The sequence below is a fragment of the Zalophus californianus genome, chromosome 12 (assembly GCF_009762305.2).
Source record: "Zalophus californianus isolate mZalCal1 chromosome 12, mZalCal1.pri.v2, whole genome shotgun sequence".
In the NCBI taxonomy this organism is placed as follows: Eukaryota; Metazoa; Chordata; class Mammalia; order Carnivora; family Otariidae; genus Zalophus; species Zalophus californianus.
In genome coordinates, this window is record NC_045606.1 from 58,241,088 (window position 1) to 58,253,581 (window position 12,494).

The 12,494-nt window shown below is 37.9% G+C and overlaps 1 protein-coding gene across 1 annotated transcript in view; it reads right to left on the reverse strand.

Moving 5' to 3' along the window:
• HIBADH (3-hydroxyisobutyrate dehydrogenase) overlaps positions 1–12,494 on the reverse strand; it is a 103,971-nt gene that overhangs the window by 15,223 nt on the left and 76,254 nt on the right. Inside the window, 1 exon segment of the mRNA XM_027574251.2 lies at positions 320–453. Coding sequence (XP_027430052.2) covers positions 320–453 — 134 coding nt within the window.

The following is a 12,494-nucleotide window of genomic DNA, read 5'->3' on the forward strand; positions in this document are numbered from 1 at the left end:
AAGTATCCGACTCTTGATTTTGGCTCAGGCCATGTTCTCAGGGTTGTGGGATCAGGCCTTGAGTTGGGCTCCACACTGGGCATGGAGCCTGCTTGGGATTCTCTCTCTCCTTCTGCCTCTGCCCCTACCCTCCCCCGCCCCACCCCCCCATGCTCTCTCTCTCAAAAAAACAAACAAAATAAAAATTCTGAGCAAACAAAAAATCCATAGATTGAACAAAGTAGGGAGGAATAAGAAATAAGAATGTGGTCAGGAAAGAGAAATGAACATTAGCCAATTTTATATTATCAAGTCAGTGTCATTAATGTGAAAATGTTACCTGCCCGGTCCCAATAGCTCCACAATACACCACATTGGAACCCATGCACCCCAGCAACTCCTGGGCAGCAGCAAATTCATCTTCAACTCCTCCCACCATAAACGTGAGGTTCCCAGACCGAGCAGCTCCCACACCTGAATGGTTTGGGGGTAAAGGGATAGAACAAAAGGATACATTTCTTCAAGTGTTTAAGTAGGTAGTAAAAATTAGAGAAAACCCCAAAACAAAAATATCTTGCCTCCAAACTGTATTTATGTCAGGCACATATAAGACACTCTAAATCTCTCCTGAGAATACGTGTGTGTCTGTGTATGTGTGCGTGTGTGTATTTTTAAGTAAGCTCTACACCCAACATGGTGCTTGAACTCATGACCCCAAGATCAAGAGTCATATGCTTACAGACTGAGCCAGCCAGGTGCCCCTCTCCTAGAATATTTTAAAAATTAAGTATTGTGGAGTTTAATCATAAACCAAAAGGGACATACAGATTCAAACTCTTATTCTCAATTCATCTCAAATATCTCGCACAATCACGGCATGAGAGATATGGGAATCTGAAATGTGCACTTTATTCACGTGCACCTATTATTCCAAGAAATCTATTCAGTAATAGAAAATATATGAAAAAGGTAACTTGTGCCCTGACCAGTATGAGAACAGCCTGAGGGGTCTGCTGCCTGAGTTTGGATTTGGGGGTCTCTGGCCCATTAGCTTACTCTCCACATACTATCTGCAGATGAGATCTACAAAGAGGGACCTGGCTCTTTCTCCCCAGACAAGTAGGCATTTTCAGATGGCCAGAGTCCGTTTTAAGGTAAAGAAAACAGTTGCTTATTTAGACTGATTATTCTGATGTGCACTTTCCAATATTATTTGATTTTTCTTTTCCCTCTTGCTATATACTTTTTGGGCAATTCATTCCTAGTGATATGAGCAGGAGGAAGAAATAAGCTTTGGTTTGGCTACTCCTTCGTAGCTCTAAACAAAGGTCTGATGCATATTCATTGATTGAAATGATTGGTTAGCGCACAAAACATGTCTTAGATTTGTCTTAAAAAAGGAGGGGAAGCTTCATTCATCTAAATTTTTATTAACTATAAACAAAACCAAGAGTATTTTTATTGTTTTTAATATTAGAGAAATTTTAATTCATAGCTTTCAAGTTAGGTTTTGTTGATCAAAACCAGGGAAGTATGTGGAAGAGCTATATTAGTACAGTTTTTGCCTTTACACTTTATTTTATAGTACAGCTAGGAATAAAGAAATCGTAATTGTCTGTGCTATGTATCAAACCTGGCCGTTAGAACAGACAACTGCAAGTAATGGCCTACTTTTTAATTTAATTTATTCAATGAAATACATAGTTTATATATATAAAAAGCCCAAGTGAAGAGATCCCTATTTCACTGAAATTGTGAATATTTTGCTATTGCCAAGTCAAGTAGCCTTTTCCATTTTACAGTTCATGCTATTTTAACTAATTATTAAAAGCAAAAGAGGTCAGCATTATGTTTGCCAAATAATTGTGGAAGAGGGAATGCCCATGTGTTACGAAAACCTGAGATGCTCACATATATGGTTAAATTACATTATTTCACAATATTTTCAGACACACTTTGGAAATGATTATGTACAAAAACCCAATTATAACAAATGCTTTTAATTAGCCAGTCTGTGTCCTTTGAACATTCTGAGAATGTTGAAGTTTAAGTGTCTGTCACTTTGTTAGTTTCTAATTTACTTCACTAAGATGGTAGATCATTATTACTGTTTTACAATTATTTTGCTCAATTTCTATAGCCATTTTTATTCAAACCACATAACCATCCTTACTCCTAATCCTGTTGATCTGACCTAGGAAAATTAAGTAGACGATTTAAGTCAAAGCTTACAAACAAATCCGGCACTATCCATCATAGGTCAATAGCTTTGTATCTAGATTACAGATTGCTAAACAGCTTCACAGAGTCATTTATTAAAGGAAAATTAATGCTGACAATGGTTCTCAGCTGGTTAATCTCTTGACAGGTGTACTTTCTCACTTGTTCAAACACATATTTCAAAAAGAAGAAGTAAGTTACTTAAGCAAGAAAGACCACAAAAGAAATAATAACTCATCTTTTAATTCAGAAGTCTGTGGTATTTCCACTCTCTTTCTCTCAATGTGGTGGCATCATCATTAGGACTTTTTCATAACCTACACTCCAATGTCAGGGTCTTACTAAACTGGGTAATCCTAAAGGTTTGGCATTCCTTGGGACCAAATGCTGTCCTTCCATATATATTCCTCTATATGTGTGACACTATGAAGCCTGGTCCCATTGCAAAGGCAAAATTAAGACCTAAGTAATCCTACAATAAATGTAACCATTTTGAGCTTAGGAAATACTACCTAGGAAGGTGGAACTCTAAAGTTATGTAAGACATTCTATGGATTTCAGAAGACACTGTACAGATTTTGATGTCTATCAATAATAAACAATACATTTATTATATGGCCATGCCACTGTAATTCAAGTCTACTTCCCAAAACAGGAAAACAGACTACATACTTGTACAGTTGCTAGAATATTGGGACAAGTAGTTTAACCTTACACTTTAGTAACTGTATACATAAAATCGATATATATCCTGTACTTAACTGTATTACAGCATTTACAACTCTAGTGCTTCTCTCCCATGACCGCAGAATCAGAAAAACTGAACTCATTTGTACAAATGAAAAGGCAAATGCCCAGACCATTCAAAACAGGTGGCTAGACTACCCTGTTTTTAAGGGGATAGCCACCTAACACTTCTGGAGTCTGCTTCAATTTCAATCAACCTTAGAGGGGAAAAACACTTTACATCTAATCCAAGTCTCAGTCAGCCTCTCTCTCTTTTTCTCTCTCTCAAAGGTATCACAGGAAGCCTCCATTACCTAACCTGTCTTCCTTCTTTCTTTCCTTCCACTCCTATTTATGGTGGACATAAAAAAATCTGACCATGGGAGAGCCATCTGTCAGTGGTTCTTAACCCTGGGAAGGAAGAAGAAATTGTCCTTGTCCTCAAGGAGTTTGAAACCTAGTGTTTGTGGTGGTGGAGGTGAGTGTGTACATGTGTATGAAGAAGAGAGAAGGTGAACAATTATAAATAGTAAAAGATGAATACTACAGGAGAGGTCTGCATATAGTCATCTGAAGGTTCAAAGAAGAAAAATATCATCAGCAATTATCTGTTCAGTGCCTTTAACAATTTGCTCCATCCTTGTGCTGAGGAGAATATTTGTAATACAACTATCCAGAGAGTCCAAAATGTAAGGTCATGGTAGGTATAAAACACAGTCTTTGCCCTCAAAAGGTATAAAATACAGTTAGGGAAAAGAGACATATACTCAGAAGTAAATGCCAAAAGGCAGCATCATGTACCAAGTGTCATGGATGAGGACAATCGCCACCAAATCCTGATTCCCTCTTTCCTTCCATTTTTTGACCTCATCATTGAAAGACTAATGAGTTCTCAGAAAGAGAAAGGGTGAAAAAGGAAACAAATTGTTCTCAAAGAGTAATGGTCTTGCCATCAACTGTGGGTAGGCTTTGAAAACTTTGGTAAGAATATAGGTATTCTGGGGGCGCCTGGGTGGCTCTGTCTGTTGAGCGTCTGCCTTCAGCTCAAGTCATGATCTCACGGTCCTGGGATTGAGCCCTGGCTCGGGCTCCCTGCTCAGTGGAGAGCCTGCTTCTCCCTTTCCCTCTGCTCCTCCTCCCCACTTGTGCTCTCTGTCTCAAATAAATAAATAAAATCTAAAAGAAAAGAAAAAGTTTACCTCCCTTCTTAAAATAAATAAATAAAATGTAAAAAAAAGAGTATAGGTATTCTGAATCTATTTGCAGATCGTGTTCAGAGCAGTTTAAAACAACACGAGCTGAGCAAATAATTTTGTATGTTTTATATATGGACACTTGAGTTCTGCCTGTTATCTAAATATACATAAAACCCATCCCTCTTCACAAAACAACTTAAGTTTGCTTTTTTAGATGAAAACAATTAGAAAATTGAGAATCAGAATTAAGAACAAATACAAAAATGAAACCAAAAGATTTCACAATGAATTTCAAATATGGGTCTGAGTATCTTAGAAGTCCTGGCAAACACTATTTGGGAGAGGAATAAAGCAGCCTCAAGGAAAATGGAGTTCTTCCTTGAGTTACATGGTTTAAAAAATTCTCATTTGGAACTTTATGCAGGAGATGGTAAATGAAATAAGACAATGTTCATCATATTTTTATATCAAAAGCAGTAGTAATTTTTTCAAGGTAATTCAATTCTTGTTTTATATCTTTTTCTAATTCAGCCCATCTGCAATAGAGGTCAAGATTAACAATAATCATCTCAGTCTAATATTTTATGTTTATCTGTGTCCCAATCTTTGGCAGTTTTATTTGTTATAAGAACCAAAACAGGCTTAAGTTTCAAGTTATGTGTCGACATGAACATAACCAGCAGCTGAAGCATTCATTATTCACTATTACTCAGCATTTCTATATAGCGTCTCACTATTTTCTTTTCCTTTCTTTCTTTTTTTTTTTTTTTTTTTTTTAGAGAGAGAGAGCATGCATGCTCACATGCTCGAGCAGGGGGTAGGGGTAGAGGGAGAGAGAGAATCCCAAGCAGGCTCCATGTCCAGTGGGGAGTCTGATGCAGGGCTCGATCTCACAACCCTGAAATCATGACCTGAGCCAAGATCAAGAGTCGGACACTTAACCAAGTGAGCCACCCAGGCTCCCCACATTATTGTTTTCTATTAAGTAAAAGTTATTCTTTCTGAAGTACTTGTATGTTTATGTTCACCAAAAAGAAGAACTACATAACTCACTGTATCTTCCCTTTGGTCTTGAGTCGTAGGAGACAATGAACTTTCTTTTTTTTCTCCTAAAATGGTTTCTGACTTTTTAAGTTTTACTTTTCTTGTCAATGGGCTCTAACCACTTCTCTGGGTTTCTCATCTACTCCCTGCAACAAAACCCCATGTATCCATGCCTTTCTTGCACAACTCCCTTGTATGAAATTCCCTTGCTTTCCTTTGCCTGGCTAACTCCTGATTATCTTCCAACACTCGACTCATGTTAACTCTAAGAAGCAATTCATGACCATAATCCCCTTTCTCTATTTTTGTAACATTTCTAGTGGTATCTGTAATAACGCACTTACACTACTCTAATCAATGATTTTTCTGGTGTGTCTCGTAAGGATCCTTATGGGCAAGAGCTGTTTGAATCTCAGCACCCAGCATATAACATGTGTGTGATAAATGTTCATTGTCTTTTTAGGAGGTGAGCAAAGAAGAGATCAATGGTTACTAAAATAACCAAGAATACTAATTAAGACTAAGACAATGTTTTCTAGCTTATCAAAAAAGCTCAACTTTGGAGTAGGATGATTCTCCATATGCGGTAATGGCACGTTCACTTACTGCTGCATAAACATGCGTAAGTTTAAGTGCACATGTATGGAGACATTACTATGAAAACACAAAAAAATGAAGAATATGTAATCTGAGTTAAGAGACTTGGAGTGAGGTCACAATTCAAGGTCACCCCACTTGGACAAGGTATAACACCTTTCAATCTTGGTTCCTCCCTCTGAAGATAGTGATAAAATCACTTGCCATACATACTCTGCAGCTCAAATGAAAGAATACTTTGGAAAGGTATTTTACACGGTTATCACATAAATGTTATAAAAAATTTTTAAATATTAAAATAAAATTAAATATAACAAGTTATACTAGGCCTGAATATGTCAAGGTCTATGGCCTAAGAGCAACAAAGAACTGAAATTTGGAACTTATCCCTACTGAGAAGCTGAACCAAGGGTTATGACAGAAAATCCATTACGCAAGTGCCAATAATTTAGAATAACCATTTACAAGTCACAAATAAGGAGATCATTTTCAATTCTAGGACTATCAGAAAGAGGCCTTCAAATCCAGAGAGGAAAGAGATTGAAATCTAAAAAGTACAATCAAATTATATTTGTTTTTGATACTGTAAAAAATCTTGCCACCAAAGCACTCTCACTGATATATAGCAAAACGTAGTAAATCACTTAATTTACTCAAAAGAACTTAAATGTTTTAACCAGTCTGCCATCAAAAGAGATCAAGAAGAGGACCAATGGGACTTGGGCTGCAATGTGAGCCGTCTTTAAAATGCAATTGTTCTAATCATTTTCTACAGATGCAGCCTCACAAGGGGCTGCTGTCACAGGGACCATTTACGACTTGTTATGGTGTCTCTATTGTTTACCAGCGACATTCGCTGAAAAAGGCGACAGCTGGGACAGAAAGCTGCTACTCATCGAACAATATAATCCCGTGAAAGTAATCAACAAATTTAAGGGTGTTAATTAACTTTACACTTTATCATGTTCAATTAGTTGTCCTTTCTAGAAAAGATTGCCATGCACAATCAGTTTAGAGCGTGCCATGTTTGATTTGTAAGTGATCACTGTTTCTGTTTCAGAGTCCATGTCAGATGTTCTCTTGGGTTTTGGTGACACAGATGAATGGCTCTGCACATGTTAGGGGGTGATCTGGTTTAACATAAGCCAGCATAACATAACCCCTTGTTAACACTATTTCTGGCATTATCCGTGCTAGAAACAGAAAAGCAAAAACACTCTCAACACTATTCTAGAGTCAGAGAAACAAAATTTACTTAGTTTTTCCTGAAATAAACACAGATACAAATACATGGGAGAAATAAGCAATTTTTCATCATTATTTTTCAAAGTAAGACTTGTCTTTCAGGGGCATGTTTGGGATCATTTCCTCCCAGCAAGATCTCGAAGCTCTGCTGCATTATGCACAAAGCACCACTGTACCCTCGTGCTTTACATAATGCAGATAGCCTTTTCCATGGCAGGTGAACAAATGCTAGGGATGTGTTGTTAAGTACTCGCTGGTGTTAAATTCTAGAATGTGACTTTTAAATCCAGAAGCTATATTTTATAAGTGTGGGGAATCTGCAGGGAAAGTATATTAATCTAGGAATGCAATTTGCCTTTTCTCTTACCTTTAATGCACCTGTCCCTACTTGCTAATAGGACAAGGAAAAGCTCATGATGGAGTGACAATACATTCAATATTGCATTTTAATGAAAGTCACTGAAGTTCCTCTGCACTGATAGAGCTTTTGCATCAAAATATTTCAGAAGTCACTGATGAGGTGAACAAAACCGGAAACAGGTTTGGCAGCAGGTGTCTTACCTTCAAAAAAACAAAAGCAAGGGACAGGCATCTATCTCTTTTTTTTAAATCTTTTTTTTTTGAAGATTTTATTTATTTACTTGACAGAGAGATAGACAGAAGAGCACAAGCAGAGGAACTGGCAGAGGGAGAGGGAGAAGCAGGCTCTGCACTGAGCAGGGAGCCCGATGTGGGACTCGATCCCAGGACCCTGGGATCATCACCTGAGCCGAAGGCAGACGCTCAACCATCTGAGCCACCCAGGCGCCCCAGGCATCTATCTCTTAAAAACAAAAACCAAAAACAAAACATCTACACTGGATTCTGAAACATCTTCCTAAAGCTATACCTTGTTCTTCTACGACTAGCTGTTTCCTGCCTAATATAAATGAAACACATATAAATATACTACAGCTGGTTAGCTAGTTAATAGCATGCATAAGGACAAAGCCGAACTTCTTCAAAATAGAAAAGTTGTTAACTCTGAAAGCTAATAATGTCCTAAGTTAAATATTAAAGAAGGAAATTATAGGCTATATCTGAAACAGCTGAAACCACAATACACAGCAGCAGAAAACATTAGTTTTCTGCAGAAGATCTGCAGGGAGAAGGGAAGCGGTCGATAGATCCTTAAATTGGAAGCAATAGCCGTTCTTCTATCCCAAGTTGGCAGCTGCTACATTTGCAGACCTGGTTCATTATTTACCCATAATGACCATCAAGCTGCAGTCAAAGTCAGATCACAACAACTGTCAGCAGCTCTTTTAATTAGCCTTGTTTGAATTCAGATAAATATCACAATAGACCTGCTTATGCTGAAAGAGCAACAGAACGTTCCACATGGAGCGGGGCGGGCTTGAGAAGGACCAGTGAGTGCAGTATGGAAGCCATCAGACAGAAAGAGAGTGGGGTTTTTAAAGGGTACGGTAAATCAGAAAACAAAATGGTTTGCTTTCATTTTGAAAATCACTTTAAAAACCAATTCCCCGACATTCACCCCAGATGAAGATGGTGCACAGTGCTGGATTGCAATGAAAGTCTTGGCTTCTGATAGCTTAATGTCTGGAGTCCAGGGAGAAAGTCAACTTAATGCCTTTGGAGACTGTGATTTTAAAAACTCCACCTTGTAGACAATGTATCTTTCAGCTTTAAAATTAATTTCTAAAAGCCAAGTTAAAAAAAATCTTTCATTAAATATCTTGCAACTTTATTAGACTTTTCTAATTTCTATTTGACTTTCTTTAGGAGCTGCATAATTTGCAACATTTTTCTGTAATAGGAATCTGGTATCTTCTATACATTCCTTGCATTCAGCATTAAAAATCACAAGGCCAACAACCAGATTTTGAGTAATCCAATTCCTGCCATATTCCACACCACTCGGGCTTCCCCCCTCCAGTCTGCTTGAGAAGTAAAACAAGTGTGACGATCACCTGCCTTCTATTTTACAGAGAATTGATTGTTCACATATATTCTTTACAACTTTGGGGGTAGGTAAAAAGAAGTGGCGGCTGACAGAGAAGGGAGGGTAGAGAGTAAGAAGGAGTAAGAAAAGGCAAGATGATAACCTCATAGCAAACCAAAGTAAACTGAGGACAGCAAGAAACTAAAGAGAAGGTGGTGCTAAAAAGCTACACTCAGCTAACGAGGAATTATCATCTCTGGAAACCACTCAGGAATCCCTTTGAGAATCTAGACTCTTGAATTTTGGAGTGGGCATAGTGGAAGAAGTGGTGCTTCTAAATGGAAGCTGGACTCAGTCCACTCTCATTCTTTCTAGGCGCTCAGCTATTATATATTGTTCTGTAACCATTTCTGATGCTGCACAACATAACATTAAGGAAGAGTAACCAGATTTGCATGAGGATCAAGGACGTGCTGTTTACACAGGGTTTGGATCACACTATTTCCTTATTGAGTAGAAAAACACTCCTATAGGAAGTAATAAAAAATCATTATATTTGTGGTCAACTTCAAGTACTAAAACCTGTGTAATAAAACTTTTACAAAGTGTTGTGAGACCAAATATGTGATAAAGGCAACTACTGAATGTTGACAATGTAAGTGGGGAGAACTCTTCATCTGGCTTCACGAAAATGAATCATAGCAAAAAGGAGTATTTCTTGGGTGGGTGGATGGATTAGCCTGGTGATGGATATTAAAGAGGGCACGTTCTGCGTGGAGCACTGGGTGTTATGCACAAACAATGAATCATGGAACACTACATCAAAAACTAATGATGTAATGTATGGTGATTAACATAATAAAAAATTTAAAAAACAATAAAAAATATTTCTTGCCCCTTTCATTGAAAATAAAGAACAAGCCACATACATCACCATCTCATAGATAGCCTTCCCTCCTTACCCTTTAATACACCCTACCTCCTGACTATGTGCATAGCCAATAGTTGTAACTTGGTCAGTATGTCAAATACAAAGACAACAATTAACTTGTTGTTCCAAGTCTAGACTCTGGCTCAATATATATGAATCAGAATTTATTCTTTAAGAATACCAAACAAAGCCTCATACCCATTAGGATGGCTACTATAAAGCCAAACAGATACAACAAGTAGTGGAAAGAATGTGAGATATTAGAATGCTCATGCACTATTGGTGGGAATATAAAATGATACAGCCACTATGGAAAACAGTATGGTAGTTCCTCAAAAAAATAAAAATAGAATCACCATATGATCCAGCAATTCCATTTCCGGATATATACCCTAGAGAACCGCAAGCAGGGTCTTGAGGAGATATTTGTACACCAATTTTCATAGTGGCATTATTCACAATAGCCAAGAGGTGGAAACAACCCAAATGTCCATCAATGTATGAATGGATAAACAAAATGTGATACATACACACAATGGAATATTATTCAGCCTTAAAAAGGAAAGAAATTCTAACACAGGCTAAACATGGATGAACCTTGAAGACATCATGCTAAGTCACATAAGCCAGTCACAAAATGACAAATACATTGTCATGATTACACTTATATGAGGTACCCAGATAGTCAAATTCACATAAAGACAGAAAGCAAAATGGTGACTCCCCCCAGAAGTTGCTATTTAATGAGCATATAATTTCAGTTTTGCAAGATAAAGAGTTCTGGAGATAGATGGTGGTGATGGTTGCACAAAAATGTGAATGTAGTGAATTCTACTGAACTGAACTGTATACTCAGAAATGGTTACGATGATAACTTTTATGTTATGTGTATTTTACCACAACTAAAAATAAAATAAATTTAAAAAAACCAAAAAAATTTTCTTTTTATTGGTGGTATTCTGATTCTCACACACTAAAACCCCAGAGTATTTCAGTGAGATGCTATTAACTTTTAACATGCTGATAATGTTTAATATAATGATTTTTATGAGCCCTAAATGTAGTTATCTAGAGAAAACTGAGGAAAGCCATACTAGTCTTATAATCTCCATTTAAAAAATAACAATTAATAGAAAATAAGCAAATGTACACAGTTGAGGCAAATGGGTCAAACTAAGATCCTCCGATTCCCAGTAGTATCCTAACTTCACTAGGCCAGGTGGCTTCCCCAAAGACAATATGCACAAGTTCTGAGGAGAGGTCATCTAGGAGTTAAGCTGAAAAAAGCAAGAGACTGACCAAAGCACAAAATCTACAATCAAGTTGGGTTAAACCAAAAGCTTGGGCTAAAGAAAGAAGCAAACGATTATAAATCCATAGAAACTGGTATGTGAACTTAAGCCACAAACATGGTAGTAGGGAGAAAAAAAATCCCACCATGTTATATGTGCCACAGATATATACCTCCCAACATTCATAAAAATGAGATGCCACCTAGAGTCTTGGCACGGTTGGGCTGAAGGGTGGGGGTACAAAATATAAGAGGATGTAAAGTGAAGTGAAATGGCTCCAAGATTTAAGAGAAGGCAATAATCAATCCCAAGATAATAACTGGGAGCAAAGTGAGGGCTGCTGCTTTCCCTAATTGTGAAGCCAGATTTAGGCCAAGAGGCTACGGTTATTTAGTTTCCCTTTTCCCTATAGGCATGAGAAATGGTGGTGCCTTTGCATGAACTGTAGATTCATACCATTCAAGGCAGACCAACTACAAAAAGGCAGCCCCTGTGTAGAAGCAAATCAGAAAAAGGATTTACCCAAAGCAGGCAATGAGAAGAAGGTAAGAAGACCAAGTCTGGCATATGGCGAGTAGGCAGCAGTGGGGAAGGAACAGCAGACCTCGGCTCAAGCTCCAGGTCTGACACTAACAGTATTATTTTGTGCAAATCAACAGCTTGGTGCCTCAGTGCCCTCACCTATAAAATAAGCCTCATCTCCAATTCTACTAATTTGCGAAATTGATCAATTTATCGCAGCTAATTCATATATCCATTCAGGGGGTATAGCTCAGTGGTAGAGCATTTGACTGCATACATCCATTCAACTTTACTGAACTCCTACTATAGTACACAGCACTGTGCCAGTCAACTTCAAGGCAGGATGGTATTTTAATAGTCTCTAGGCTCAGAAATCTTCCAATCTAAAACAAAACAAACAAAATATTTCCAATCTAATGAGCTCCACATGTTCAAACAACTTTTGTCTTCCCATTCTCTCCTCACGCAGAACCCAAACTGGTTCTTCCTCCTACGTGTCCTCGCTCAGTTAAGACAACTACTATGATTCGCAAGCACTAGAAATCCCACGGCAGCATTTCTCAAGGTCAGTTCCCCAGCATATGACTGCCACAAGATATTAATGGATATTTACAGTGATGTGGTGGCCATGTTTTGTTTCCAGCCAATAAGCTTTCCCATCCTCCTTCTCTTAACAAATCCTGCCCCTCTGGCCAAAGGGCTGTACTCATGGACAATAAGGGCATCCCATCTTTAGGGCAAGAGTAACTAGTCCATGGGACCAAGCAAATCCAACAAAACCAAGAGTTCTGCCCTGG